Source organism: Hypomesus nipponensis, chromosome 10 (genome assembly GCF_054491055.1).
Source record: "Hypomesus nipponensis isolate SF chromosome 10, ASM5449105v1, whole genome shotgun sequence".
Taxonomy (NCBI): Eukaryota; Metazoa; Chordata; class Actinopteri; order Osmeriformes; family Osmeridae; genus Hypomesus; species Hypomesus nipponensis.
The window spans coordinates 8,158,684-8,185,259 of NC_140370.1; the positions used below are offsets into that span (position 1 = coordinate 8,158,684).

Sequence of the window (26,576 nt, forward strand, 5' to 3'; positions counted from 1 at the left end):
CTGAGCTTGCCGTTCGCCATCTGGTGACTTAGCAGACTAAGGTTTTTGAATCTCTTAGGTGACTCAGCAAATCAATCGTTCAGTTGATGACGTTGTACCCCCCACCCCCCCCCCCTGTTCTCCCCAACTCCACACAACACAGCCTCAACACAGAATCCTCTGAACATCGATTTAAAAAGTGAATGTCACTCGAACATGTCTCAGAACCTTTGGTCCACAACTCCTTATAAAAATATTACAAAATGTTTGTAAATGCCTTTTTTTCAGCTTTCGATATAAACATGGAAAAAGGTCCTATTCTACTGTGCTGGGGAACGAGGAACACGTCAATATTGGGAGGATTAGGAGGATATTGGTACAAATTGCAAAGATTCATCAAATGCAAAATTTGCTTTCTTCAAACGTACAGTATCGACCTCAGGTGAAATGCGCATACAGAAATGCAACCTCACAGAGTATAAAAAATGAGGAAGGAGATAGAGGAAATTGCTACAGCTTTGTCTCTTGAGTACAAGTGGCATGTAACAAAAGAAATGTCACTTCTTTGTTTGTAGTCAGTTATCTTGGAGTATGATGAAAGCTTCTGTGTTTGGCACCAGCTCCACACATCACGTTGCCTCTAGTCAATCTCTGACGTTGTTCGAAGGCCACCATAACATCTCCCTCTCTGATCCAGGGTGGCACTGCTCTGTCATGCCAGTAACGATGCCAGTTTGTCATCAAACTGGGAGGGGGCAGTGGTAAAAAGAGCCGCACTTCCAAAGCACGAGACGTCACCTTGCTGTGATGCTGCAAAATCACAAGAACGTGTGTGTGTGTCTGTGTGTGTGTGTGTGTGTGTGTGTAAAGATGCAAGACTTTGTCATCGTGTGGGATCGTGTGTCAGTGTGCACCATTGGGATCACTTCTTTAGATCATCATATAACGTTTATACAGGCTAATTATTCAAACGGTTACCAAACCTAATCTTCAGCTGGGTTTATTTACAACGATGAAGTGAATGAGAGGCAAGCTAGATGGAGTCACACAGCGAGAGGAGGAAGAAAGGGGTGAAATGTTGCATTCTTTCATCCCTACTCATCCTCCATCTCTTCTTGTGGAAAGGTACTTCTAGACTTTGTGTCTCTCCTGTCTGGACTGTGGCTGTCACTGCTCCTGCAGCAAAACAGCCCATAATACAACGTTTGAGAGAAACTGTGTGTGAGTGCACTGTATATTAGATAGAGAAATGGTGTATAGCGTTATATAGAAAAGGATAGATATGCTGTATAGGGTTATGGGAGGGTTCAAATATGAATGCATGTATGAATTGATTTTGTATTTGTTTTTATATTGTAAGTCATTGTGTGTGTAGGTGTATACATAACTGTGTGTGTGTGTGTGTGCGACCACTGCTTGTCTGAGAGTCTCACACATGAGTTTGCATCCTCTGTGTGTGTCTGTGGGTGTCAGAGGGAGGGGAGGAGTAGGAAAAACGAGTGGAGCTTCCGTACTTCACGAGCCCAGGTTCTGGTCCAGCACCAGCACCAGCTCCAGACCCTGGTCCTGGTCCTGGTCCTTGTCCTGGTCCTGGTCCTGGCCCCGGCCCTGCACCCGGGCCGGGTCCTACCCCTTGTCCCGTCGGGTACATCTCATAGGCTGGCCCTCCCTCCAAGGGCGGGGCGAAGCCCATTCGGTAGGTGGGGTACTGGGCAGGATAGCCATAGTTGTCATAGGCCAGCTGAGTGCTAGCATCCAATAGGCCGCAGTCTCCGGGGAAGTCCCCGGTCTGCGGAGCGGGATTAGGCGGGGCCTGTTGGCTCTGGGCTGCCCTGGTGAAGGTGTTGAACTGCGCATAGCTGGCATGGGACATCCTGGAGGGGGGCCGGGGGTCATAGCAGCCTGCCCGTGAACCTGGCACTCCGCTGGGGGGCACTGCCCCGCTGGCACCCCCTGCAGGCCCGCTGGAGGCGGCACCGGCCGGCCCCCCTCCCAGGTTGGGGGAGCGGAACTCCCCCTGGTAGAGGATGGCACGGGACTGGGGGCGGGCCTCGTCGTGGGTGGTGGCACGCACGTTGTAGTAGCCATTGGTGGGATCCTGGAGGATAGGCCAATAAGACAAGGGTGAGTTCAGATTCATTTACGCATGGCAGTTTGCTTTGTAGGGACACTTTCCTCCAGTGGTTTCTCACCTTGAGCTCGTACTCTTCGCGCGTGTCCAACGCTTCGCTTCGCAAGTCCTGCTTCAGGTCCATGTCGTCTTTGAAGGGCTGAGTGGAGGGAGAGAGGGAGACAGAGGGCAAAAACTAAACCATCAAACGACAAAACACACACACATAGAGAGGGAGGGAGAGAAAGGAGAGAAGTAGGGAGGGAAGAAAGAGGAAAAGAGAGTTTCAGGCTTTTCGTTTGGAGGAAAGCAGAACAACAAAAAAGGTTAGTTCTGAGGTTGGATGAGTCCTGGGATAGTTGATTGTTTGCAGGTCAAAGTGGGGAAAGCTCTAATTATGTCTTCCAGCTTTCCTCAAAGTAACAGAACCTCCAGGCTTTAAGTCTTAAAAGAAACAAGACTATGTCTAAGAACTTAATTATGCTATGAGACCATGGCTATTGGTGTGCTTAACAAAAACAAGAGTGCGAGTGAACCCTTTGACCAAACAAAGATTCAATTTTAAGGAAGCCTTTTCAATCAATGCTCTTGCCCCAGTGCTTTCAGACAAATTGTGTTGTGTGAGTGTGTGTGTACAGTAAAGTGTGTGTGCCCTCGCACACTCTCACGCATGCCGAGAGGAGGTCTGTGGTAACAGACATGCCCTGTAGGAAACTCACAGAGTACATGGCTTTAACCATGCGCGTTGCCGTGGATACGCTGGCAGAGTCTTCCTCCAGACTATGGGTCTCCTTGTTGACCGTTTCTACCTTGATGTCAGGTTTACCCAGCGTGACCCCACGGCGACCTGGAAGCAGAACCCGAATGCATCAAGCACACGCGGAAGATATGTCCGACGTATGGTACAGTCATGGGAAGGGAGAGAGAGAAACAGAGATATATAGACAGCGAGACAGACAGAGAGACAAAGCTATAGTGACAGACAGACAGACAGACAGACAGACAGACAGACAGACAGACAGATAGACAAAGAGAGAAAGAGACAGGGACAGGGACAGACAGAGCGAGTTATATAGAGAGACAGACAGACAGACAGACAGACAGACAGACAGACAGACAGACAGACAGAGAGAGAGAGAGAGAGAGAGAGAGAGAGAGAGAGAGAGAGAAAGAGAGAGTGAGTGAGAGAGAGAGAGAGAGAGAGAGAGAGAGAGAGAGAGTTATATAGAGAGACAGGGGGACAGGGAGACTTGGTAAGCACTGACTGCCTTTGCGTTGGCGGTAGAGGAAGAGAGCCAGGGCCAGCAGGAAGAGCAGCAGCAGGATGGAGGAGCCCACGGTCCCTCCAGCGATGATCCCCACAGGCACCATCTCTGTCAGACACACAGGGAGCCGTTACAACCCCCACCGCCACACCGCCACACCGCCACACCGCCACGCCGCCACACCGATTGACCTCGCATTCCGGTTCTATTCCGGTCAGGAAGCCATGTCGCTAAAAAAAACCAACCGACTCAAGACCTTCCAACATCTTGGATTTCAATCAATGATCTTGGCTTTCCTCAGGCCTCTCGCTTCACCTTGATATTGGGCAATCACGGCAGCCCACGTGTAAATCCTGTATTGATTTAAACAATGATTACTAAACTACCAGACCGTTTGATTGGGTTGCAGCACACCCAGCACCAACTCCTTCCAAATGTCAATAAGACGTCAATAAGACGTTATGTCAGGGAAAGTTATGACTAGGGTTAATTCATTCATCCAGATTCTTACTGACACGTGGCTCATCTTCTACACTGTACTGGATTACTTCAGGTACAGTACTGTCCTTAGTGTACAAGCTTCAAAAGAAGGCGTTTGGGATAGAGCGTCAAGCGAAGTGTGTATGCAGGTGTGTGTGTGTGTACCGTTCTCCTCAAGGGTGATGATCATGGTGCCGGGTCCGAAGGCGTTCCAGGCCGTACAGTTGTAAGGGGAGTGGAAGTCGGACTCCATGACGTTGTTGATGGTGAGGGTGGAGAGGACAGCGCCCCCTTGGGACTGGGGCTTGCTCTGCTCCACCGTGTACCTCTCCAGCAGAGTCCCCTTCTCCTTCTCCCACACGTTCTCCTTCCACGCCCACACCTGCAGGGCCGGACACACAGGCACACACACACACAGGCAGACATGCACACACACACACACAGGCAGACATGCACACACACACACACACACACACACACAGGCAGACACAAGAGATTGAGTGGATGAAGGTCTTTGAATCGTGCTATGCCTAGCAGAGCACAAGACACTCCCTCACACACACACACACACACACACACAGCCAAGGACACACCCCGCTGCGGCAGGTGAACACGAGCAATAAAGAGTCCAGCAGGTTTTTCTACTTAAAATCTGCTGAAGCAGTTATACTATTAAATATGAAGAATGGATGCATCAAATATGCATAGGCCCACATGTTGTGCTAATGTACCTTTTAACCTGGAAATGGGCAGGAGAGGGGTGGGAGTGAAACAAAAGATTTCAAATCATTTCTCCAGACCCCATTACACTTTACACTTTACACACACACACACACACACACACACACACACACACACACACATACAAATGCACGCGTAGAAACACACATGCAAACAAGCAGGCACTCACACACAGACACACACTTGTACATATACAGTACACACACATACCAACTGCAATACCCCACCACACACACACACCCAAGCTTGGCAATCCTTCATATTTCATAGGTCCTCTGTTTCTGCATTAAACTAAAATGATGATGTCGTGTCACATTATCCACTCACAGCACTCACAGAGGGAGGGGCCAGAGTGGATTTGATAAAAGCCCAGATTTGTGTCATGTCTCCATTCCTAGACTGGATAATTAACACTGAAAGGTACAGAACTTTTCTCTCTGGCTCTCTCTCCCATCACTCTCAAATGACTCTCTCTCTCTTCACCTTTCAACCCTCTGCCAATCCTACAATGTAGATTTTCTTTCTACAGAATCGCTCTCTCTTTGTTTCCCTCTATTTGAAATAGTTTTAATATTTTGTCTACAATTGTTCTTAGTTTTTAAAAATAATTTTAGACATTTATTTTGTTAAACATCAGAAATGTTGGTTCTGTTATTGGTTCACTAAGAAGGGTGCTACAGTGCATATCATTATTTGCCTGTACTCAGTCCCAAAGGGCTTATTACGAAAAAGGGTAATTAAATACACTGGAAACATATACCATATAACATATACCAACTGTTTCAGACATTTTACATTACAAAATGTACAGAGTTTGCACTACAGCACTCACAATCTTATCAGGAGGGGGAGTGCTGGCGATGAAACACTTGACCTCTCCTTTCTCCCCTCTCACTGCGTACTGCACAGACTCACTGGAGATGATGGGAGGACCTGAGGGAGGGAGAGAAGAGAGAAGAGAGAAAGTGAAAGGGGGAAGATGTTAAGAGAGACAGAGAAAAAAAGAGTTGGAGGAGGAATGTGATACAGTGAGATGTATACATGTACAAGATAGCAAACCTTATTGTGTATAATATTGTGTCTTTGTTTAATGAGCATGTAACATTGTACATGGAACTAAATTCAGTGGTATATTATTCACTGTGTGACACAGTGTTTTTTGGGAGAGTATCTGTGACAGGAACTGACCATTGACGGTGAGAGTGACCTCTGTCTCACCCACTCCTATCCTGGGAACGATGGCCTTACACACATATTGACCTGCATCTGCCTGGCTCACTGACTTCAGGTACAGCTGGTTGTTGTTACTGAGGACCTATAAACGCGCGCGCACACACACACACACACACACACACACACACACCCACAGAGATGTAGATTGTTAGAGAGGAAAAGGGAGGAGAAGGAGAGAAGAAGGAGAGATATACAGATATTTAATTCATAAAACATGTTGGTTTTCTCGGCAGGCTCCATTACATTTCCTGGGGCCCTCTTTTCCCTCGTTCAGCATGAATTAAAGATTCGGGGTTTGAATGTGCAAGTTCATCCTGAACGTGTGGTTTAGAGCTCAATAAACATTTACACAGTTGTGGGTCAGGGTTAGCAGACTTTAAAGGATTCAAGGATTTGAGGCGAGCGAAACGCATTGCAGAATGAAAGATTAGGATGGGCGCTCCAGGCTCAGAAGAGATGTACGGGTCAAGGTGCAGTGTGTGCGGCGAGTGGACTGTGCGTGTGCGGTGTGTGTGTCTGCGGTTGCGTGTCTGAGGGTGTGTGTGTGTGCGGTTGCGTGTCTGAGGGTGTGTGTGCGGTTGCGTGTGCAGCGTGTGAGGCGTGTTCGTCTCACCATGCTGGAGCCCTTCTTGGTCCAGGTCAGGGTCAGGGGGGGGTTTCCTGACCACTTGCAGTTGAGCGTGACGTCAGAGTCGAGGTCCACCGTCACTGGCCTGGGCTCCACCACTAGGATAGGACCGACTAGGAGAGATGGGGGAGGGGCCAGATGAGAGAGAGAGAGAGAGAGAGAGAGAGAGAGAGAGAGAGAGAGAGAGAGAGAGAGTGAGAGAGAGAGATTTGAGGGGAGATGAGAGGGGAGATGAGAGGGAGCAGATGGAGAAGTAACCTTGAGTAAATGACACACACAGTCCTTTGTGTACTCTTTCCATCTATCCTTCCATCCATTCATCCATCCAACATTTTATCCATCCATCCATCTGTTCATTAATCAATGTATCCTTCCTGAGAGACATCGAGACACATTTTACAACATTGTAAAAAAAAACAGACAGACAGACATAGTCAGCCAACCAGATAGGCAGACGGACAGATAGGCAGGCAAACAGACAAACAGTCAGCCAGTCAGACAGCCAGCCAGAGAGCCAGCCAGACAGTTGGCCAGCCAGCCAGGGGTGAGGGAGGAGTCAGTACTCACAGTGGACATCGACCAGGATACTGACGTTAGTGCTGCCCACGGCGTTGAACACCTGACAGGAAACAGGCTCAGTGAAGAAGGAGTGGTCGGCCGTGGTCATGAACACACTCTCTCGGGCCCCTTCCAGGAGAACACCCCCCTTCGCCCACCTGAGACACACACACACACACACACACACACATGAGCACACGGATGTACACGTACACATGCAAACACATGACTGTACTGAGATGCTCCCAAAGTTGATACACACCTGTATCCCATGATGGGGGGGTTGGCATGTGCCTGGCAGGTGAATATGACTCTCTCTCCCTCCAGGACTGAGCGAGGCTCTATGGACAATGTTACAGTGGGGGGGTCTGGGGGGCAGAGAGAAGGAGAGATAGTGGAGGGGGGGGCAGAGAGAAGGAGAGAAAGTGGAGGGGGGGGGCAGAGAGAAGGAGAGAGAGTGGAGGGGGGGCAGAGAGAAGGAGAGAGAGTGGAGGGAGGGGGCAGAGAGAAGGAGAGAGAGTGGAGGGGGGGGCAGAGAGAAGGAGAGAGAGTGGAGGGGGGGGGCAGAGAGAAGGAGAGAGAGTGGAGGGGGGGGCAGAGAGAAGGACAGAGAGTGGAGGGGGGGCAGAGAGAAGGAGAGAGAGTGGAGGGGGGGCAGAGAGAAGGAGAGAGAGTGGAGGGGGGGCAGAGAGAAGGAGAGAGAGTGGAGGGGGGGCAGAGAGAAGGAGAGAGAGTGGAGGGGGGGCAGAGAGAAGGAGAGAGAGTGGAGGGGGGGGCAGAGAGAAGGAGAGAGAGTGGAGGGGGGGCAGAGAGAAGGGGAGAGAGTGGAGGGGGGGGCAGAGAGAAGGAGAGAGAGTGGAGGGGGGGCAGAGAAAAGGAGAGAGAGTGGAGGGGGGGGCAGAGAGAAGGAGAGAGAGTGGAGGGGGGGGGCAGAATAATATTAGACATTGAAGTAAACACCATGCACTAACAAATAAAACCCTCCAGGACATCTACATGACATCTAACTAAAGTTGAACACCACTGCTGTTGCCAGACACACAGTACAAGGTACTTTAGATATGTACAGGGTAAGGTGACAAGAAGTAGAATTTGAGTGTATTCTATCTTAAGACGTTCAGATTTGTATTCTATCTTATGGTGTTCAGATTTGTACCTTCTTCTCCATCCCATCCCCCTCACACACACACACACACACACACACACACGGGGGGGCAGGCTTACGGTGGACGTTGAGCATGATGGATGTGCGTTTGCCCAGGGGCACGGCCATGTTAGTGGCCACGCAGGTGAAGTTGCGGCCTGTGTCTGTGTCCTGGGGGATGAGGGGGAGATAGCTCCGTGTGGTCACCCTCTTCCTGTCTGGGAGCACTTCCTGTGGAGGGGGGGAGGGGGAAGAAAGAGAGAAAATAAGAGGAGAAGGAGGAGAAGAGGGAAGGTATAGTAACTTGAAGGTGAACACACTGTTTATATGTATAACCAGTGTAAGTGGGACTGTGTGGTCATGTGTGTGTACTGTACATGTGTGTGTGTGTGTGTGTGTGTGTGTGTGTGTGTGTCTGAATGCATGTAAGAGTATAAAGAGTATCTGAAGGAAAGTTAATGTGCATGTCTGGTTTTATATCACAGTAGTGTCTTTTCTCATGTGTATGTATGTGTGTGCTTTACTTGATGTATATGTTTGTGTCAGAGTGTCTGTGTGTGTCAGTGTCCATGCAATGTGTTTGTTTTGCGTTCGTGTCTGAGTGTGCTTTTGTATGCCTGTATGCCTGTAAGACTGTGCTTGTGCCCATGTGTGTGTGTGTGTGTATTTGTATACCCATTTGTTTATGATTGTGTGTATTTCAGTGTGCCTGGGTTCTCATATGTGGGAGTGTGTGTCCCGCATGTGTGTGTCCCGGTGTGTGTGTGTGTCCTGGTGTGTGTGTGTGTCCCAGTGTGTGTGTGTATCCTGGTGTGTGTGTCCTGGTGTGTGTGTGACTCACGGTGGAGCTGTGTGCTCCCTCCAGGACCACCCCGTCCCTCTGCCACTCGATGACAGCGAGGGGCTTGGCTCCTCTGCTCACACAGCTCAGGTTGTGGGGCGTGCCGGCTATCAGCAGGATCTCTGGAGCTCCCTCCACCACCGGCTCGTCTGGAGGGACTGGACACACACTCCAGTTCATCACTACACTGCTGCTTGCTGCAGCAACACAGGGGTCTGTTTCACCTGGTTTGCTACAATGCAGATCCAGATCATGATATTAAATCATTTTTCAGGTAAATACAGTGACCTCGATCGATCCCCGCACGCACACATGCACACACACACACACGGTCCTGTAGCCTTACTGAGGACGGTGAGTTTGGCTCTGCGGGATCTCAGGGCTGCTTCGGTGGCCTGGCACTCGTACAGGGAGTCATCAGACAGGTCTGCCGAGGAGATCTCCAGGTTGTACTGGCCGATGTCTATCACCCGCAGCACACGGTACCTTGGCCAGGCTGGAAACACATACAGTACAGACACAATTGCACACACACACAAATACACACACAAATACACACACATGTATTCAAACACACAACCAGAAGAAGAGAAAGCTGGGGTGAGATTGTGTGTACCTGACTCACAAATCATGGGTGTGAGAGATACATAAACCATGGCATACACACACACAGAGACGCAGTACATACATACATACCTACCTACTTGCGTCGATCACACACACACATCCACATAAGAACATACATCGACATGTCTACAAAGTTAGAGGTTACGTATGCTTCAGCCGCTCTAGATATATAAATGAATGGACACAGATCAGAGCAGGTCACATCACATTCACACACACACACCTCAGACAATAGAACAGCACATTTCACAACGTGTTTGTCTCCACAAGGGGGCAGACCAGGATATTAGCGGCGCATTCGCATCATGACATCATCGATTTGGATTCCGAAGGGGACAAAAGTATTGGTACCGGTTACATCATCCGCTCTTCCACCTACCAGCATAGCAACTGTCACCGAGGGGAAGTGTAGGGGGAGGAGACGGAATGAACCTGCGTGCAGGTGGGTGAAACCAGGAGGCTTAGAGCGTGTGCGCGCACATGTGGATACGTGCCTGTGTGTGAGAGAGAATGAAGGATGGGGTGCGCATACTGAACATATGTGTGTGTTCCCACATGCCTGCCATACGTGTCTGTGCGCGAGTGCGTGTGTGTGTGTGTGGGTGCGTGTGTGTGTGGGTACGTGTGCGCACGTGCATGTGAGGCGTATACACTCGCTACAGTGTGAGGTGTGCTCTGCATATGTCTGCATTTCAACCCCAGACAGAGAAAACCAAGACAATATGGATGGAAAATTGACCTGCTGTATGGGGGGAGAGAGAGAGAAGGAGGGAAGCTAACAGCAGAGAGGAGAGAAGGAGGAGAAGAAGAAGGAAAGAGAGAGAAATGTGTCTACGGTGGATGGCGTAGCACGCGGTGCTTCATTCTGAATGGTCTCTCAGAGGAGGAAGCAAGGACAAAGGACCATGGAGAGAGGGAGGGAGAGAGAGAGAGAGAGAGAGAGCAAGAGAGAGAGAGAGAGAGAGAGAGAGAGAGAGAGAGAGAGAGAGAGAGAGAGAGAGATAGAGAGAGAGAGAGAGAGAGAGAGAGAGAGAGAGAGAGAAAATATATGACCTTTACTGAACTTGTGAACTTGTGAATTAAATTGAGTTGAACACCACATCTCAGATCATTACCTCAGTGATCCGTGTGTGTGTGCGTGTGCGCCGGCCTGAGACTGTACACGTGTGTGCTTGCGTCTTCGTGTGTGCACATGTGACAAGACATGCGTGAGCGCGTGTGTCCTCACCCCTGAGGCCCTCTCCAACGCCCAGCGCCAGCCCATCCTTGGTCCACTGCACGATGCCAGTGTAGTTGAACACCACACAGGACAGCACCACCCTCTCTCCCAGCACCACCGACTGGTCTGCAGGCTCCTGCGAGAAGCGGGCTGTCCACACTGAGAGAGGAAGGAGAGAGGGGGAAGGGGAATCAGTGAGTGTGTGTGTGTGTTTGCAACATATGCGTATATCTATAACATAAGTAGTCTGTCCGTATTTAATGATTACTGTAAAGGTACACATAAACAGAGCAGTATTCAGACTCGGTACATTTCCCCACAGCGCGTGGAGAGCAGGTAGGGAGCGGAGAGGTTGCACGTCAATATTTTCATATGTTTGCATCATCAGGTACAAATATTTCATATTTCCGTGAAATTGTTGCAGAGGGTTCATTAATTACAGTAAGATATAAGAGAACACAAATTACATGAACATGCGCACACAAACACACGCACACTCTAGTGGTCTTCCCCAGGGCAGTACTTTTCTTGGATCGTGGTTAAAACAATTCTACAGTAATAGCTCATTAGTGTAGCTAACACACACACACACACACAAAACCATGACAAACATTTTTTTTTTTTTTGGGAAGTTGTCTCATGAGAGAATCTAAACGAAGCAAAAAGAGAGGGAGAATCTCCAGATCTGAGCACTGACACGGAGGCCCACATCTTGGGCTGGAGGAGGAGGGAGAGATTAGGTTTATCTGAGGCTTTTCTCTTATCGCTCCGACATCACTTTCAACTTCCACATCAAGATTTCCCCTCAAAGACGCCGAAAAAGTATCAATGGTTACCATAACGACAGCGAAGGCTCGATGCTGAATGTTATCGGCGCGACCGATGGGATCCAGACTTGTAAGTTTGATCTTGTCCTCCCCAGAGTCTCTGATTGACACGCATACTTAATAACAACTGCCCCACAACACAGCTTTTTGACTGTTGTTCTGATGTATTTATATCTGTCCCCCCGGGACTGTTCATTCAACATTTTCTCAATAGTGAGAGTCGGACAGCACATTTCACAGTTTTTTTATGAAATCAAATGCAAATATAGAGAACGAGGAGCTTTTGGGGCTGAGGGACGTCCAGTCTGAAGCAGGTCTGAGGCCCCATGCGTGACAAGCTGCGTCATACAGCGCCCGATTAAGCTGATTCCCTCAGACTGTGTCTGTGTGCAGAGAATCCAAGAGCCGGTGAAACTATCTTTCCCATCACGGAAGACGAAAAAGAAATGTTGGACCGAAAGAGGAGGTGGGGAGAGTATCAGACGAGAAAGAAGGGGAGACGGGGAAAAATATCAAAAGTGAAAGATGCTGAGAGAGGAAGAGGGGAGGTGGGGAAGGAGAGAAAGAAAGAGAGAGGGGGGAGGCCTGGGGCTGAGACTCAGAAAGAGGAGGAGAACACAACACTGACAGAAAACAGAGATGTAATTAACCCTGCGGGATCCCTCCTTACTCCTCTCCCCCCATCCCTCTCTCTCTGTTGTGCACTCTCTCTCCCCCCTCTTTCTCTTACTCCCCCCCTCCCTCAACCTTGTCTCGCTCTCCATCGTGTACACACATCCTCCCGCTCCTATACTGCTACCTTGAAAACGATCCCCCCCCCCCCCCCTCTCTCTGTCCCTTCCTCTTTCCGTCTCCTGTTCCCTCTCTCTGTGCCTCTGTGGCCTGGGGGGCAGCAGTAGTGGACGGCGGCTGGCCCCCCTCATGCCTCCCCCTCCCCCATTCACTCCCCCCGTGGTCCCCCTCTCGCCCCCCGCATCGCTCCAATTGCATAACAGCAACAAACACAGAGGTAAGATTCGAGGTGGTCGCAAAGTATGTTTCAAAGTAAAAAGAGACTCATTATTTATTTCGGATATTGTTGTATGTCGTCTGATCCTGCCGTTTGATAGAATGATGGAACGGGTTGTTATACTTCTTGTGTATACCTGTATGCGTTCATGTGAGTGTGCATGCATTTATGATGGGATTGTCGACACTTATTTGTGCGTGTGTGTATCTGTGTATCTAGGTGAGTGTGTGTGTGTGTGTGTGTGTGTGTGTGGGAAAGCAGCTATTGTATATCCATATGTAAAAACCAACACCATGTGTGATTTACTGTTCCCACTCTCATGGGGGCACATGCATGAGAACACAGAACATCATGAACATGCTCTAATAGAAACACTCTCTTTACAGACACTCCTTCTTGTTCTGGGCTCCAAAAACTACACTCGGAGAAGAATTCCCGGAGAATAGCAAAGCACAGAGTACTAGTGTAGCATGGCTTTAAGAAGAGTACAAAGGCTTATTGTTGTTGTGCATTTACAGGCAGTACTGCTCCCATCTGGGTGAAAAGAGCAGGGATTCAGACAAACACAGCCAATGGTCTCCACCCCCCCCCCCACACCCATCCCCACGCAGGCTGACCCTGTCCTCATCCCCCCCCTCACCCCTCACCCAGAACCCTCAGGCTACTTCTTGTTCCCATTTCAGCTACTAAACAACTGTGTGTCCGTGTGAACTGTAAACCGTGTGTGTGTCTTCTCCAAACAAGGTTGAGGCAGAGGCAAAGTGGGTGTTTATGTGTGTTGGTTTGTAAGTATGGTGTGTAGAGTGTCAGAAAGGGAGACAGAAAGACGGAATAATAAGACCCCCATAGCCTGTTCTACAGCTTGGATCACAGTCCAATATTTGGCGTACATACTTTCCAGCATTCAGCCTGTGCAGAACATTCTTCCAGACTCTTGTGTAAATTGTTACAGGAAACTGAAATATGATGCAAACCTCCGAGGAGTGTCTGAGAGGTCCTGAGAAAACTTTGTTCCAATACTCTCCAGTCCCACACATTGAAAATACAAAAAACAAGAGTTTTCTAGAAGAATTTGTCAAAGGGATGTTTAGTGATGTAGAAAGCTTAGGAAGCACAGGGAAGCAAAGCCTGAAACCATCATGATTAGTTTAGCCACATTCTGACTTCAAAGACATGGGTTATTATACCAGCAAGCTGCTTGGTTCACTATTTGTGGAAATGGCAGAGAAATGCACACGCGCACGCACACACACACTACTCCCTCCAGCTCTTCCTAATTGACTTCTCATTTTCCTCATTTCAGTTCAGCTCATATTTCTATTTTCCTCCATTTTTGGATTTCCCCCTTTTTCAATTATTAATCTCTCTCTCTCTCTATCTGTCTCCCTTTCTCTCTCTCAGATTTCTTCCATCTGTTTTCCGGCATGTTTTATTCACCTCTTCATTTGGGGCTGCGCCGTGGCGTTAATTGCTTCTTAAGAGAGGTAAACACGCCCCCCTCAGTCCCCTGCCCCTCCCCTTCCCCTCCGTACGCTGTACACGTCCCATGACATTAGCATCAGCGAATGAACAAGGAGCGAAAGAATACGTGAAGAGGGTGTGTGTGTCTGTGTGTGTGTCTGTGTGTGTGTGTTTGCACATGTATGTAGGTATTCAGTGTGCACCCTTGCACGCGCGGGTGAACGCACGTGAGGGCGAACATGAATGTGCTTTTACATTCCCAGACACGGCAGCCAACATCATTACCGTCCTCCTCTGAATGGGAGGCGATCAACTCACGCCACGGTGCACATGCACAGTAATTAGCTCTGAGTAAATAAGCCAATATGGAAATGGCGTTTCAATGACATGAAAGTCTCCTTGCACGGTGTAGTGAAGGCTGTAGGTGTTGTTGAGAAGCAGTCCGCTCATGTTACCTGTCTCGTTTCTGCTTCAGCTGTCTCGCCTCATATCCAGTCACATTTGGGATTTGATATTGACAGTTTATATAAGCTCCGCAGTTGTCACATGAGGTCAGTCAGTCCCTCTATTTATATTTGCTGCCTTTCCATCCTCTCATGTATCCATCCATCCATTCACCCATCGGTCTGTCTTTCAATCTTTCCCAGTCTGTATCTCTGTCTGTCTGTCTGTCTGTCTGTCTCAGTGTGCGTCAAACTCGGGTCTGTCTCATCAAGTCAACATGAAGTGATGAGCAGAGTGTGTTTTTTTGCTCATTCTCTCTCTGTCTCTCTCCCTCTCGCATCCCTTTCCCTCTTTCCTCTCTCCATCACCGTGTCCCCTCTTTTGGGTCCCCCTCTCCTCTCGCCCGCCTCTCCCCCTCTCCTCAGGGACGTGTAAGTGGGACAGAGGAAAGAAACAAACAGATCAAACTTCAATCTCGCTTTTCACTCTTTCTTTCCCCCAGTGACTCAACTCCCCTCTCTCTCCCTCGCTCCCTCCCTCTCGCTCTCTCTTTCTCTCTCGGCTCCCCATCTCCTTCGCAGTGTCCTTCTCTGCTTGTTCGGGAATAGCTAATTGGCGCGATCACATTGAAATATTCAATTGAGACATCGGGGCCTTGCATTATGTATTTGTCAATACGTTTCCCCGCGTGATGGCCAAGTGCGCTGTCTCTCACGACGCCCGCCGCCTGTGTTCCCGACGATCACGCTCCATTCGCACATTCACACGGTCTCACATCACGCTCTTAAGGCTCACCTCTGTGCCCACTCCAACAATTCCCCAGTGCTCCCCCTCTCTCTCTCTCCTGACCGTGTTCATCCTTCAGTCCTCCCTCCCTCGCCCTCCCTCCTTGGCATATCTCTTATGACTCCTCTCTCTCTCTCGCTCTCTTTCATACACACACTCCCCCTCTCTCTAAAACAACTTTAATTAGCCAGTAGCCGGGAGTCAACCTCTGCTCCACCGCACTCCCACTGTGACGCGCCACACAAACACACACCAACACACACGGACACACACAATCACACACGGACACACGCAAACACACCCATACTGTATATCTACTACACACAAACACACACACGCATACTTCTGTTGTGACAAATAAAGATGTCTTTTCTCATTTATTCCACAACCACAAAATTTTGCTAATTCCCTTAAGTGGATTATAGTTAACTCGATGCAGACAAACCTGTCTCTGTGTAGAAGAATGTCGGGTTTTGAGAACACAGCAACATCACACAACGGCTGAGGTTCAGAGCACAAAAATGCCACTGTGTGTGTGTGTGTGTGTAAGTGTATGACCACGGGTGGCCCCAAGGTCCAAGTGACACTCAAAGCAGTCACACAGAAAACGCGGGTTCAATTCCGCCTTGTTGAATCTTGTGAAATTACCACCAAAAAGTACATCCGTTAAATGAATTTTTCATACAGGTTTACTCAGAAATCACTGGGATATTTGTTTGTGTGTTGTCGTCTTCACTCTCCAGCCTGGCTGAGAGGCAAAGGGGGAAGCGAAAGAGATTGTGATCCCTGTGGAGAAAGATATGAAGTCCCCTTCTCTTTTAATGCGTGGAGTTCGCTTGGTTTTGACCGCTGTTTTTGGCAAAGAGCTACCTGGGGATGTTGTCTGAGTGGCTGTGGTGGGGCCTGGCATGGGGAGGAAGAGGAGGAGGGGGGAGGAGGAGCAGGAGGAGGAGGAGGAGGGGGAGGAGGAGCAGGAGGAGGAGGAGGAGGACTGCTCTTCATTAGTGGAATCAGGACAGAGGACACGGGCCTCGTCCTGGTCACAGGACTGTCAGCAGTCGCCGACACTACCTTCTACCGCACGCACACATTCAACTGTTAAGTATGGTGTGGGTTTACACAGTACTTGCAGCCTTTGGTGTGTGTGTGTGAGAGAGAGAGAGAGAGAGAGAGAGAGAGAGAGAGAGAGAGAGAGAGAGAGAGAGAGAGAGAGAGAGAGAGAGAGAGTGCATTTGTGAATTTCTGCATGTGTGTGTTTACAGCAGACCTGTTTGTCAACAGAAAACACTCTTTGGAGCATCGACTTCACAGCGAAGCTGCTCGTCTGCTGCGATCCCCGGTAGCGCAGACGAACCCTTGGGCATGAATTGCAAAACAACATACTCACGAAACCTAAATTAAGCCTCACACATCAGTACAAAACCCATTCTATGGAGAGAATGAAGATCATACCATTCCTTCCACAGGGAAACCTTCTAATACTCTACATGCTAACCTTGTATATCCGGTTCCTTCCTGTCCCTTGACCTGACCACGGTGCCATCATTCAAGACCTACACATCGCAAGGACATGTCAGTCTAAATCGTATGTTGATGTAGCACTGGTGCCATGTTATTACACTGACAGAAAGGGCAACAGCAAAGCACTGGCATCTTTGAAGTTAAACGCTTCTGCCTCAAAGGTTAAAATGGCAGAATCTTGGAGAAGATTTGATCTTTCCTCCAGTATGTGTTCTTTATGGCTCCTGATCCTCACCCCCCCCCAGCCCCCCCTCTCTCCTTTCCCTGTACTGAGCATGCGTACACACACACACACACACACACACACACAGTATATCCCATTTCCTTTATTTCTTTTTCATTCTGCCTCTCTCTCCATTTCCTCGCTCCCTTCATCCCACCGCTGCCCTCCCCCCCTCCTCCTCTCTCTGTGGCTTTCTCTGACCACTAATGGAATGCATGGCATTTCCTCCTGCTCCCACCCCCTCTCTCTCTCTCTCTCTCTCTCTCTCTCTCTCTCTCTCTCTTCTCTCCTCCCCCTCTCTCCTTCACTCCATCCCCCCTCGTCTCACCCACCCACCCACCCGTAGTAATGAAACGTAAACTTTGACATTTTCTCGAGTTCGCCTCCCATCCCGCTGCTGGGCGGATGGTGACGGCTGCTGCAGCGTGTCGTCTCCGGGCTGTCGTTAAGGACAGAGGGCCGTACTCCCACAGACGGCTGTTTGTCCATGCTCCTTTTCCGCCAGGGCGACCCCTCACCTTACTGCTCTCCAGTCCATCTCTGTGGCTGTATCCCACTCGCTCCGTCCTCGGTTTCTCTCTCTCTCTTTCTCTCTCTCTCTCTCTCTCTCTCTCTCTCTCTCTCTCTCTCTCTCTCTCTCTCTCTCTCTGTCTCTCTCTCTCTCTCTCTGTCTCTCTCTCTCTCTCTCTCTCTGTCTCTCTCTCTCTCTCTCTCTCTCGCTCTCTCTCTCTCTCTCTCTCTCTCTCTCTCTCTCTCTCTCTCTCTCTCTCTCTCTCTCGCTCTCAAGCTACCGTGTTCACTTTTCCTTCATTGACATGTTTTCCAGTGTTTGCTCTACGTCTCCTCTTCTTGTGATTCCCCTCTCTTACTCTCTAACTCAAATGTCCATGTGACCATCCTACTCTGTCTCTCATCCATCCCACACACACGGTCTAATCTGTGCATTTGTAGGGCCCTGACCCTTCTGTTCCTCTCCTCCATTTTCTCACATCCTTCCTCACCCCCCCCCCCCAACACACACACCCACACACAACCCCACCCCCTCATCAGGAACAGTCTCACTGTTTCCACAGCACTTACATTATGCCGCAAATCCCCATGTCTTCCATCCCAATCTAATCTGAATATTCAAATATCTCTATTCAAATGAAGCTGCTGGTAAGAGACGTTAACGACATCTGGGAAAGTGTTCGTTGACGGGTGCTACCGTCCAAAAACAAAGGTGCGCAAAAACGCAAAAACGCAAAGAATGAAAGGACATGCGTGCATAGGAACATGTTTTACTTCTTCCACGGTTGCATCTTGCTCCCTTTCTCCGTCCTCCTTATATGTTTTATGTCTATCCCTCTATTCATCCCTCTCTCTCTCCCCGGCAAATCCGAAAGTTCTATCACCATAGCAACAGCTGCCGTCTGCGAAAATTACCTAAATCCCTCCCTTTTTTTGCAGCTTCTAGCCCTCCCAGTGATTCTCATGTTGATCCAGTTTGATAGGAATACAAACAAGTGATTAGCAAAATGAGAGAAAGGGATGCATTGATCAGGAGAAGCAGACATAGAGGGCGATAGAGCAGAAAGAGGAGTGAAGAAAGGGAGGATTAGAGGTCAAAAGCTTGGTGGGCCTCAGTCACATGGAGAGAAAGAGAGAAAACAGACAGGGTGAGACCCGGTAGACAGTAGGTACACATGGAGGTTACAGAACACACACATGTGCACACACACACAGACACAAACAAAGACTGGGGTCAACAAAGGAAGATGGGCAGGTGAGCATACAGACAGGCAAACAGACAAAGCCAGACAAAAATATATAACTGTCCGATACAAAAGAGACACACACAGAAAAAGAAACATAAATCAACAGACAGGACATAGACAGACAGACAAGCATGGACGGAGGGAGACCGGCAGGCAGACAGATAAGCAAACCGACACCCATACAGACAGGCAAGTAGACAGACACCCAGACAGACAGGCAAGCAAACAGACACCCAGACAGACAGGCAAACAGACAGACACCCAGACAGACAGACAGACAGACAGGCAAGCAGACAGACACCCAGACAGACAGACACACAGGCAAGCAGACAGACACCCAGACAGACAGACAGACAGACAAGCAGACAGACACCCAGACAGACAAGCAGACAGACACCCAGACAGACAAGCAGACAGACACCCAGACAGACAGACAGACAGACAGACATACTGACAAACAGACAGACACCCAGACAGACAGACAAGGAGACAGACACCCAGACAGACAGACAAGCAGATAGACACCCAGACAGACAGACAGACAGACAGACATACGGACAAACAGACAGACACCCAGACAGACAGACAAGGAGACAGACACCCAGACATACAGACAAGCAGACAGACACCCAGACAGACAGATAGAAGAAGGGCCACAACGAGACTTGACGGTATGCGAACAGGTAGCGGGCAAAGAGAGAGAGGAGGGTCACCATGGTAACAATGAAACGATCGAGCGAGAGGGAGGGCTGAGAGGGAGGGAGAGAGAGAGGGAGAGCGACAGGAAGCATGCCATCCCCATGGTAACCGAAAAGGAGGAATCCTGAGAGAGAAACAGACGAGAGAGTAAAAACACAAAAGGCACATTAAAAAAGTGGGAAGCGTCTCATAATCATTCCCCCTTCCACTCCTCCATTTTCCTTCCCTCCCTCGCTCTCCTCCTCCCTCATCGCCCTCTAGCTCTCATCCACCAAAGCACTTGCCCTGTTTCTAAAGCCACCTGACTGTGAGGGAGTATGGGTAAGCAAGGTACTGTATCTCCCACCAATGGCATTCTGCTGGCTACATTCCTCTGGTGTCCAGTGAGACTTCACCAGTAATGCACGGTCTGTACTGAGTACGGTGACAAAGACAACATAAACAAACAAAACAGCTCAGCTTGAGGGTTTTTGGTTGATCATTACACACTTTTTAGGTAAAAAAACAAGCTAGAGGATGTGGATCTATCCAAGAGATGAACTCAAACTAAAAGCCTCTCGACTTGAGCAAATGTGTGGCGCCAGAGGCAGAGAGATTGTCAGAAATTGAGCCCAAAAATGGCAGGAAACCTGCAAGACCCACAAGACTGGAGGCAGCGTGCCTCAATGAGATCATTGTCATTGAAAGATGTGGAAATAGTCCCTCAGAACCACAGCTAGACGAGGAGGCAGCTGGGCTTGCTGATGGCCACAGCCAGACCAGGCTGCCATCAGGAAGGAGCTGTCACAGACTGAGCATCATCTGTTGCGAAAAAGTTGCAAGACTATTGCTCAAAACAAGGGAATTGGTTGAGAGGAAACAAAAAGCTTGGTGGTGGATCTTAAGACTTTACGTAACATAAAACCTTAAGAACAAGAAACACAATGCCTTATTAATCAATTTGGTGACGTATGTGTTTTTTGTAGATTATAGGGATTTTTCAGCACATTGAAAATAAGTGTCAAACCAAACCTTTGTTCTGAAAATGCTCATGAAGTACATTTTGTGGTAAAATGAGAAAAGAGACTGGAGAGTAGAATACAGTACAGCAGAGTAAAATGGTTTTGATCCCTGGAGGAGAACGAAAAAAACGATTGTCTATCATTCTTGAGGCTTTAATGAAACCATGTTGTGCTTTACCATAATGATGCACCACAGGCTGCTTGCCTGTGGAAATATAGGAAACGATCCATGAAGTGATCCATGTAAGGGTTAAGTAGGGGTTTATTTAATTGGTATTTCATTGATTTTCAGGGATTAACAATGATCCATTTGGTTTTGCAGGAAAACACAATTTATCATTCCTCCCTCACAGCTCTGTCCTGTAGATTTTATTTCCTGGCTGAACTGGGGTTAGAAGGAGAAGCCTTATTCCATTTTGAATAGAGACACTAATTACAAAGTCGTAAGTAATTGCGTGGGGAATAGTCAGAAAATATCTTTCCAAAAACCTTTGTTTGAAACCTCTCTTTAATCATCCCCATTTAGTAAAAAAACAAGTCAGAAATGGGTTACATTCACATGTTTCTGAAGGGGTAGATTGGAGGACGTTTTAACATTCAGTTGCAAATGGTAGATATTGCTCTGTCATGCAGACACACATCTGCTTATTATTAAACATTGTATATTCAGTAGTCAAAGGTATGCTATGGAAGCCATGGCAACTGGTATACAGTACTCTTGTGTGCCTACAGTGAGTGAGTGTGTAGATTTATTGGACCATTGTGATTGGGGGGATGGGAGAGGAAAGGGGGGGAGGGGGGGGCAGACCACAGCGGCTTTACTTGCATGGTCAAAATGCTATGAACTCTTGGGGTCGATCAATACCCAGTCGCTTCGTCTCCCCCGCTCGCTCTCTCTCTCTCTCCCACTGTGCGATGGGGTCAGCTGTGGTCAGCCTGTCTAACTCTCTGATGCACCATTTCCAACCGGGCTGATACTCCATTTCATTTATATATCCTTTTTATTTGGCCAATCCATCTTTTCGCTTTCTCACTGAGTTCACTTGCTCCCCCTCTATTCCAACCCCCCCCCACCTCCTCCACTCTCTCTTTTATTTCCCCCCTCTCCCTCTATCTCTATCTGGCAGAGAGGCTTTGGCTATGTTGCCTTTTACATATTTTTATGTTTTTTGTATTTTTCTCTAAGTTTCTGTTAGTGCCTTTTCTCCCTCTTTTTCCGTTGCTATGGTAACCCTCTCTCTCGGTGCACCCCCACTTTCCCCTCTCCCTCTCTTCAGCCTCTGGTTAGATGGTTGCTATAGAAACAGACTTATTTAAAAGAAGAGCTAAGAAATTATCTTTCTCTCTCTCCCAAGCTTCCAATCTCTCTCTCTATTACAGTATACATGCCCTTTTCATTTCCCTTTGGCACTCACGACACATTTACCCACACAAACACACACTGTTGTATGCATATGAATGCGCATACATTTTGACAGGGACACACACACACACATGCTCACACACACATTCAGTCTGTGGAGCATTTCCCCCTACAGCAGTGAGTGGAGTCATCCTACTCTCACACCAAACAATTCAAATCATAATCTCCTTTGCCAGAACAATGACAAGCCCAATCTATGGGTGACATAATCTCCTCCTCCAGACGCCACCATATCATAACTTCATTTACAGGGATGACAGTGACGTCACTCCCCCCCCATCCCAATCGCATCCCCACTGCCCCCCCCCTCTCAAGCAGCCAAGGAGCCTCTTATCTCTTGCTCGTCTGCACCCAGGGTCCTATCTACTGTCACAAAACACAGATAATGTCACCCGACCTCCTATCAACATCCCCGCCGCTGAGCCTTATCAAGCACAGATACATTGATAATCATCAGGCTAACATGAAATATTATGTGAGAGAGAGGGAAGGGGGGGAAGCAGGAAAGCAGAGAGACATGCAACCAGAGAGGGAGAGATGGACAGACATGCTGATGGGAAGACAAATGTACAGACAGACAGACACCCAGACAGACAGACAGGCATACAGAGAGACAGGCAGGCCGGCCGGCAGGCCGGCAGACAGACAGACAGACACCCAGACAGCCAGACAGACACCCAGACAGACAGACAGGCATACAGACAGACAGGCATACAGACAGACAGACAGGCAGTCGGAGAGGCAGGCAGACAGACAGATTGACGGAAAGACAAGACGGACTGACTCGTGGACACACCAGTATGTCATCAATCTAAAAACACAATATTCTTTTAAACAACAATTTTGTCATTCAGAAAATTAAAAAACGCGTTGCACATTACAGTTCCCACAACACAGAACACAGAGAGTACGTCACAACTACAGTCTGTATACAGTAATAGCCTATGTGAAATCTCACATGTACATGTACAGTAATGGATGGATAGTGGATACTGTAACACTGTCTTGTGTTGTACCTTCTGGACGCTGCTTACACACACACACACACACACACACACACACACGAGGGCCTTCAGTACAGAATTAAGTGGGTGATCTTCTGCAACACAGCAAGCCATTCTGCCAGCAGTTAAAGCCTGGATCAAAGACGACTGCTGGCCCAGCATGTTTCAATCTGCCCTGGATTCTATTGTGTGACACACAGCAGTGTAATTGGTGGACTGGGGTTACGGCCATGGCATGCACCACAAAGCTCACAACCTGACACACATAGGAAACACACACACTTTCTCACATGCTCGCTCTCACATGCTCTCTCTCTCTCTCTCTCTCTCACACACACACACACACACACACACAGGTCCAAAGGACCTATTCACCATGGACCATTTCTATTGTTAATTCTGCAGACAGTTATGAAAAGGATTACGTAAGCCAAAACTGTGAAAATCACTGACTGGTTTCTACCTCTCAGTCTCAAGATGTGAGATGAGAAAGAGAGAGAGAGAGACAGACAGACAGACAGAGAAAGAAAGAAAGAGAGAGAGAGAGAGACAGTGATATTTAGCTTATTGTTTCTTTCCGTTCACATTTCGCCTCACGAAAAAATACTTTCATGTGGTTTGTGTTTGATGTCTGAATGCCTTTGAAAGCATTCCCTTAATGGGAGAGGGGAGATTGGCCAGTCAGATTATAGCTGTCTCTAAAGAGGAAAGAATCAAGCATTTATAACCTTGTATCAAATACAAACAATAGAACAAATCCATGAGCCTTGGCCTGCGGAACAGCGAAGCTACTGTTCAGTTTGGTCTTCCTTACCTGGATGCAGAGTTTTAGCTTGGATTTTAAGCTCAGCCCGCTGAGCACACTGTCTGAACACAAACAAACTATTGTTGCCCTGCAGACATCTAGATGGAGTCTTAGTCTTAGTTAGTTTCCTGTATCCATCTTTCCATCTTGTTGTCCCCTCCTAACCACCCCCCCCCCCCCCCGGCGTCCAATCTCAAACCTTCCTCCATCTCTTCATCCACACTGCTGTCTGCCTCCTCTCCTCTTCTCATCTCCACTTCTCTCACCTTCTCTCTTATTCAGAATGACAGAACGGGATGATTGATGTGTGTCAGGCCTAATGCTAACTGACATAAGCTGTCAGGAAATGCAAAGTCCTTAGATTTCACTGGCCGTCGCACGCAAACATTCTCTAACATGCGTGGAAATGCATCCCGGTTCCTTTGGAACAAGAGTATGTTTGGGGGTGTTGTAAAAAATCTAGAAGTTGATAATTGTACAGGCTGTATTTTCTGTATTAGGGGTTGTGTGTCTTCCGTTAAGTGTCTGGAAGATGACAGCATTGTCAGGAGCATGGTGAAGACTGGAAAAATAACTGTACAATTCTGTTGCTCCAAGTTTCTCTATTCTACCTTTTCAATTGTATAGTTCACATCTTACTTTTTTTTCTTTCTGAAATATAAACCTTAATTTTATTTGTAGGCTATAATCAGGCATTTTACTGAATAGGCTTGGGGCCAATTTATTTTCAGTTCTTTGTTCCTAGATTTCTGAATTGATGACATTTTTGTTAACCTGTACCCCGACCATGAATTAACAATTCACCACTTCAAGTCTCAACAACATTTACAATTGATGTTTTCACAGTTATCATTTTCCTAGTCCTCCCCTTACCTCTCTACCTTGCATGACCTCTGACACTCGCCTGTCTTTTGCTCTCTCCATCTCCATCCAATTGCTACCTCTCCCCCTGTCTCTTTCAATCTCTGTTTGTGACAGGGAAGGTAGAGGAGGACCTATTTCCTTCACACACACACACACACACACACACACACACACACACACACACACACACACACACACACACACACACACACACACACGCATACACACACGCACACACACAGACAGATGTGTTTATTTCTTTTAAATTGTTGGTTCAGTATCTGCAGCCTATCTATATATTTTGCGTATTTTACTTCCTGATTCTAAAGGTATCATATGATCAGGGAACCGAGCGTGTACACAGGTACAGATGCAGGTGTGCTGCGCGCGCAGGACTGAGATCTCCTCAGCAACCGATGATGAAGACGTAGCGGCCCGTGAGGGAACCAACCGCACAAAGCAAAGTCGCCGGGGGAACGAATGCCCGTAATCAAACAGGTTCCCCTCCCGCACTCGGTACCGAACCTTACGCACACACTATTAATCAAAACTGTCTTTCAGAGCAATGCCGCCCTATGTAGCCTGTACCGCCTGTGATGCAAAGGGTTTTTCAGTGGACAATAAATCAATCAATATCGGTGGCCCGTCGTTACGCGGAATTTGCATTGTGTGAACTTGCCACACCACATTCATTTTAACTATTTCATTTTTTGCGTCTTGCTGTCAGCTTGCAGGGCATGCTGAGGTCGGGAAGCGAATATACGTCCTGCATGCTGAAAAGGTGAATTAACCAGCCTATGTACTGGAACCGACCTCTCTTACTCACACACGCGCGCACACACACGCACACACACACCAGCAGACAGAAATGCTTCAATGAACGCGAGTTGTCGGGTGAATCTGGTGACTCACAATCAGTCCGTCTGGAGTTTCCCAGGTGCTAGCTACAGCGTCCATCCCTCTCCTCGTTAATCTTTCTGGCACATAATGCGCAGTGAGTAATGTCTTTAAGTAGCAACCACTATAAGTGAACGGTAGCCTGTGTATACTGGATTTAGAATTCTAGTCTGTAAAGGTAATTGAACCAATAACATAGCCTACCCCCTTTCTGATAAAGCCGCAGTCACCATATAATTGTGGAAATAAAAATATATACACTTGGTTAGTTCTACCGGACACTTTCGGCAAAACTGGGATTCATAGCTTAGCCTATACTGCAGCCGATAAAAAAAAAGAGAAAAAAAATGATAGGCTGTATAAAAAAAACAACTCGAAGAGGAATAGTATTGTTCTAGTCCAAAACACATGGAGACATCGACTTACAAACTTTCACTTTATAACAGGTCAGAATGCATAATCAGCGAGTTATTTGTATGGATTGGTTCCCTCACCTTTGTTGAAACTGATTGCCAAAGTTATTATCCACAGCCTCAGCATGATTCAGCCGAGTGCATTCAAATTCCTCCCCTCGGCACGGTCCGTTAGAGTTCTACCCTGTACCGACACCATCAATTCACTCCGATAGATAGTCAACTCGCCAATAAAGGGGATTTGTAATCCTTTTAGGTCGTCACAAGAAGCGAATTTGTTTATTTCCTCATATTTTGTGCTTCAAATGCAACCCCACATTTTAGTTATCTTCCTGTCTTCAAGCTCCGTCTCACTGAGTGCACAGCGCCGCTCCGTTTTCTCATTCAAGAGCGAATTCCACTCTGTGTCCTGCTCCCTTTTTCTTCATGTAATCAGCTCTGAATGTGTACCCCCTATTCCAAATCTCGGTTTTGTACTCGGGGAGAGGGGTAGGGCGCTGCAGATAACAAGCGGCTACATGGAGAAGTGCGTATAACGTTCCGTTACATCTTTCCAGGAGTAGGCCTACCCCTCCTGGCTCCCCTCTCCTTGGTTGGCCCTCAGAGTTAAGATATTT

General features: G+C 48.0%; 1 protein-coding gene across 1 annotated transcript; it reads right to left on the minus strand.

Moving 5' to 3' along the window:
- Positions 1–125: 125 nt before the first annotated feature.
- On the minus strand, positions 126–26,427 carry kirrel1b (kirre like nephrin family adhesion molecule 1b). The gene is made up of 15 exons (XM_084708257.1): positions 26,041–26,427; positions 10,835–10,984; positions 9,326–9,475; positions 8,980–9,137; positions 8,219–8,369; positions 7,257–7,362; positions 7,004–7,152; positions 6,422–6,549; positions 5,764–5,890; positions 5,408–5,508; positions 4,000–4,216; positions 3,355–3,462; positions 2,809–2,936; positions 2,172–2,249; positions 126–2,077 (listed from the first exon to the last, which is right to left on the minus strand). The coding sequence occupies exons 1-15, from the start codon at positions 26,084–26,086 to the stop codon at positions 1,409–1,411; spliced, it is 2,466 nt and encodes an 821-aa protein (XP_084564383.1). The 5' UTR covers positions 26,087–26,427; the 3' UTR covers positions 126–1,408.
- Between the last annotated feature and the right edge of the window lie 149 nt (positions 26,428–26,576).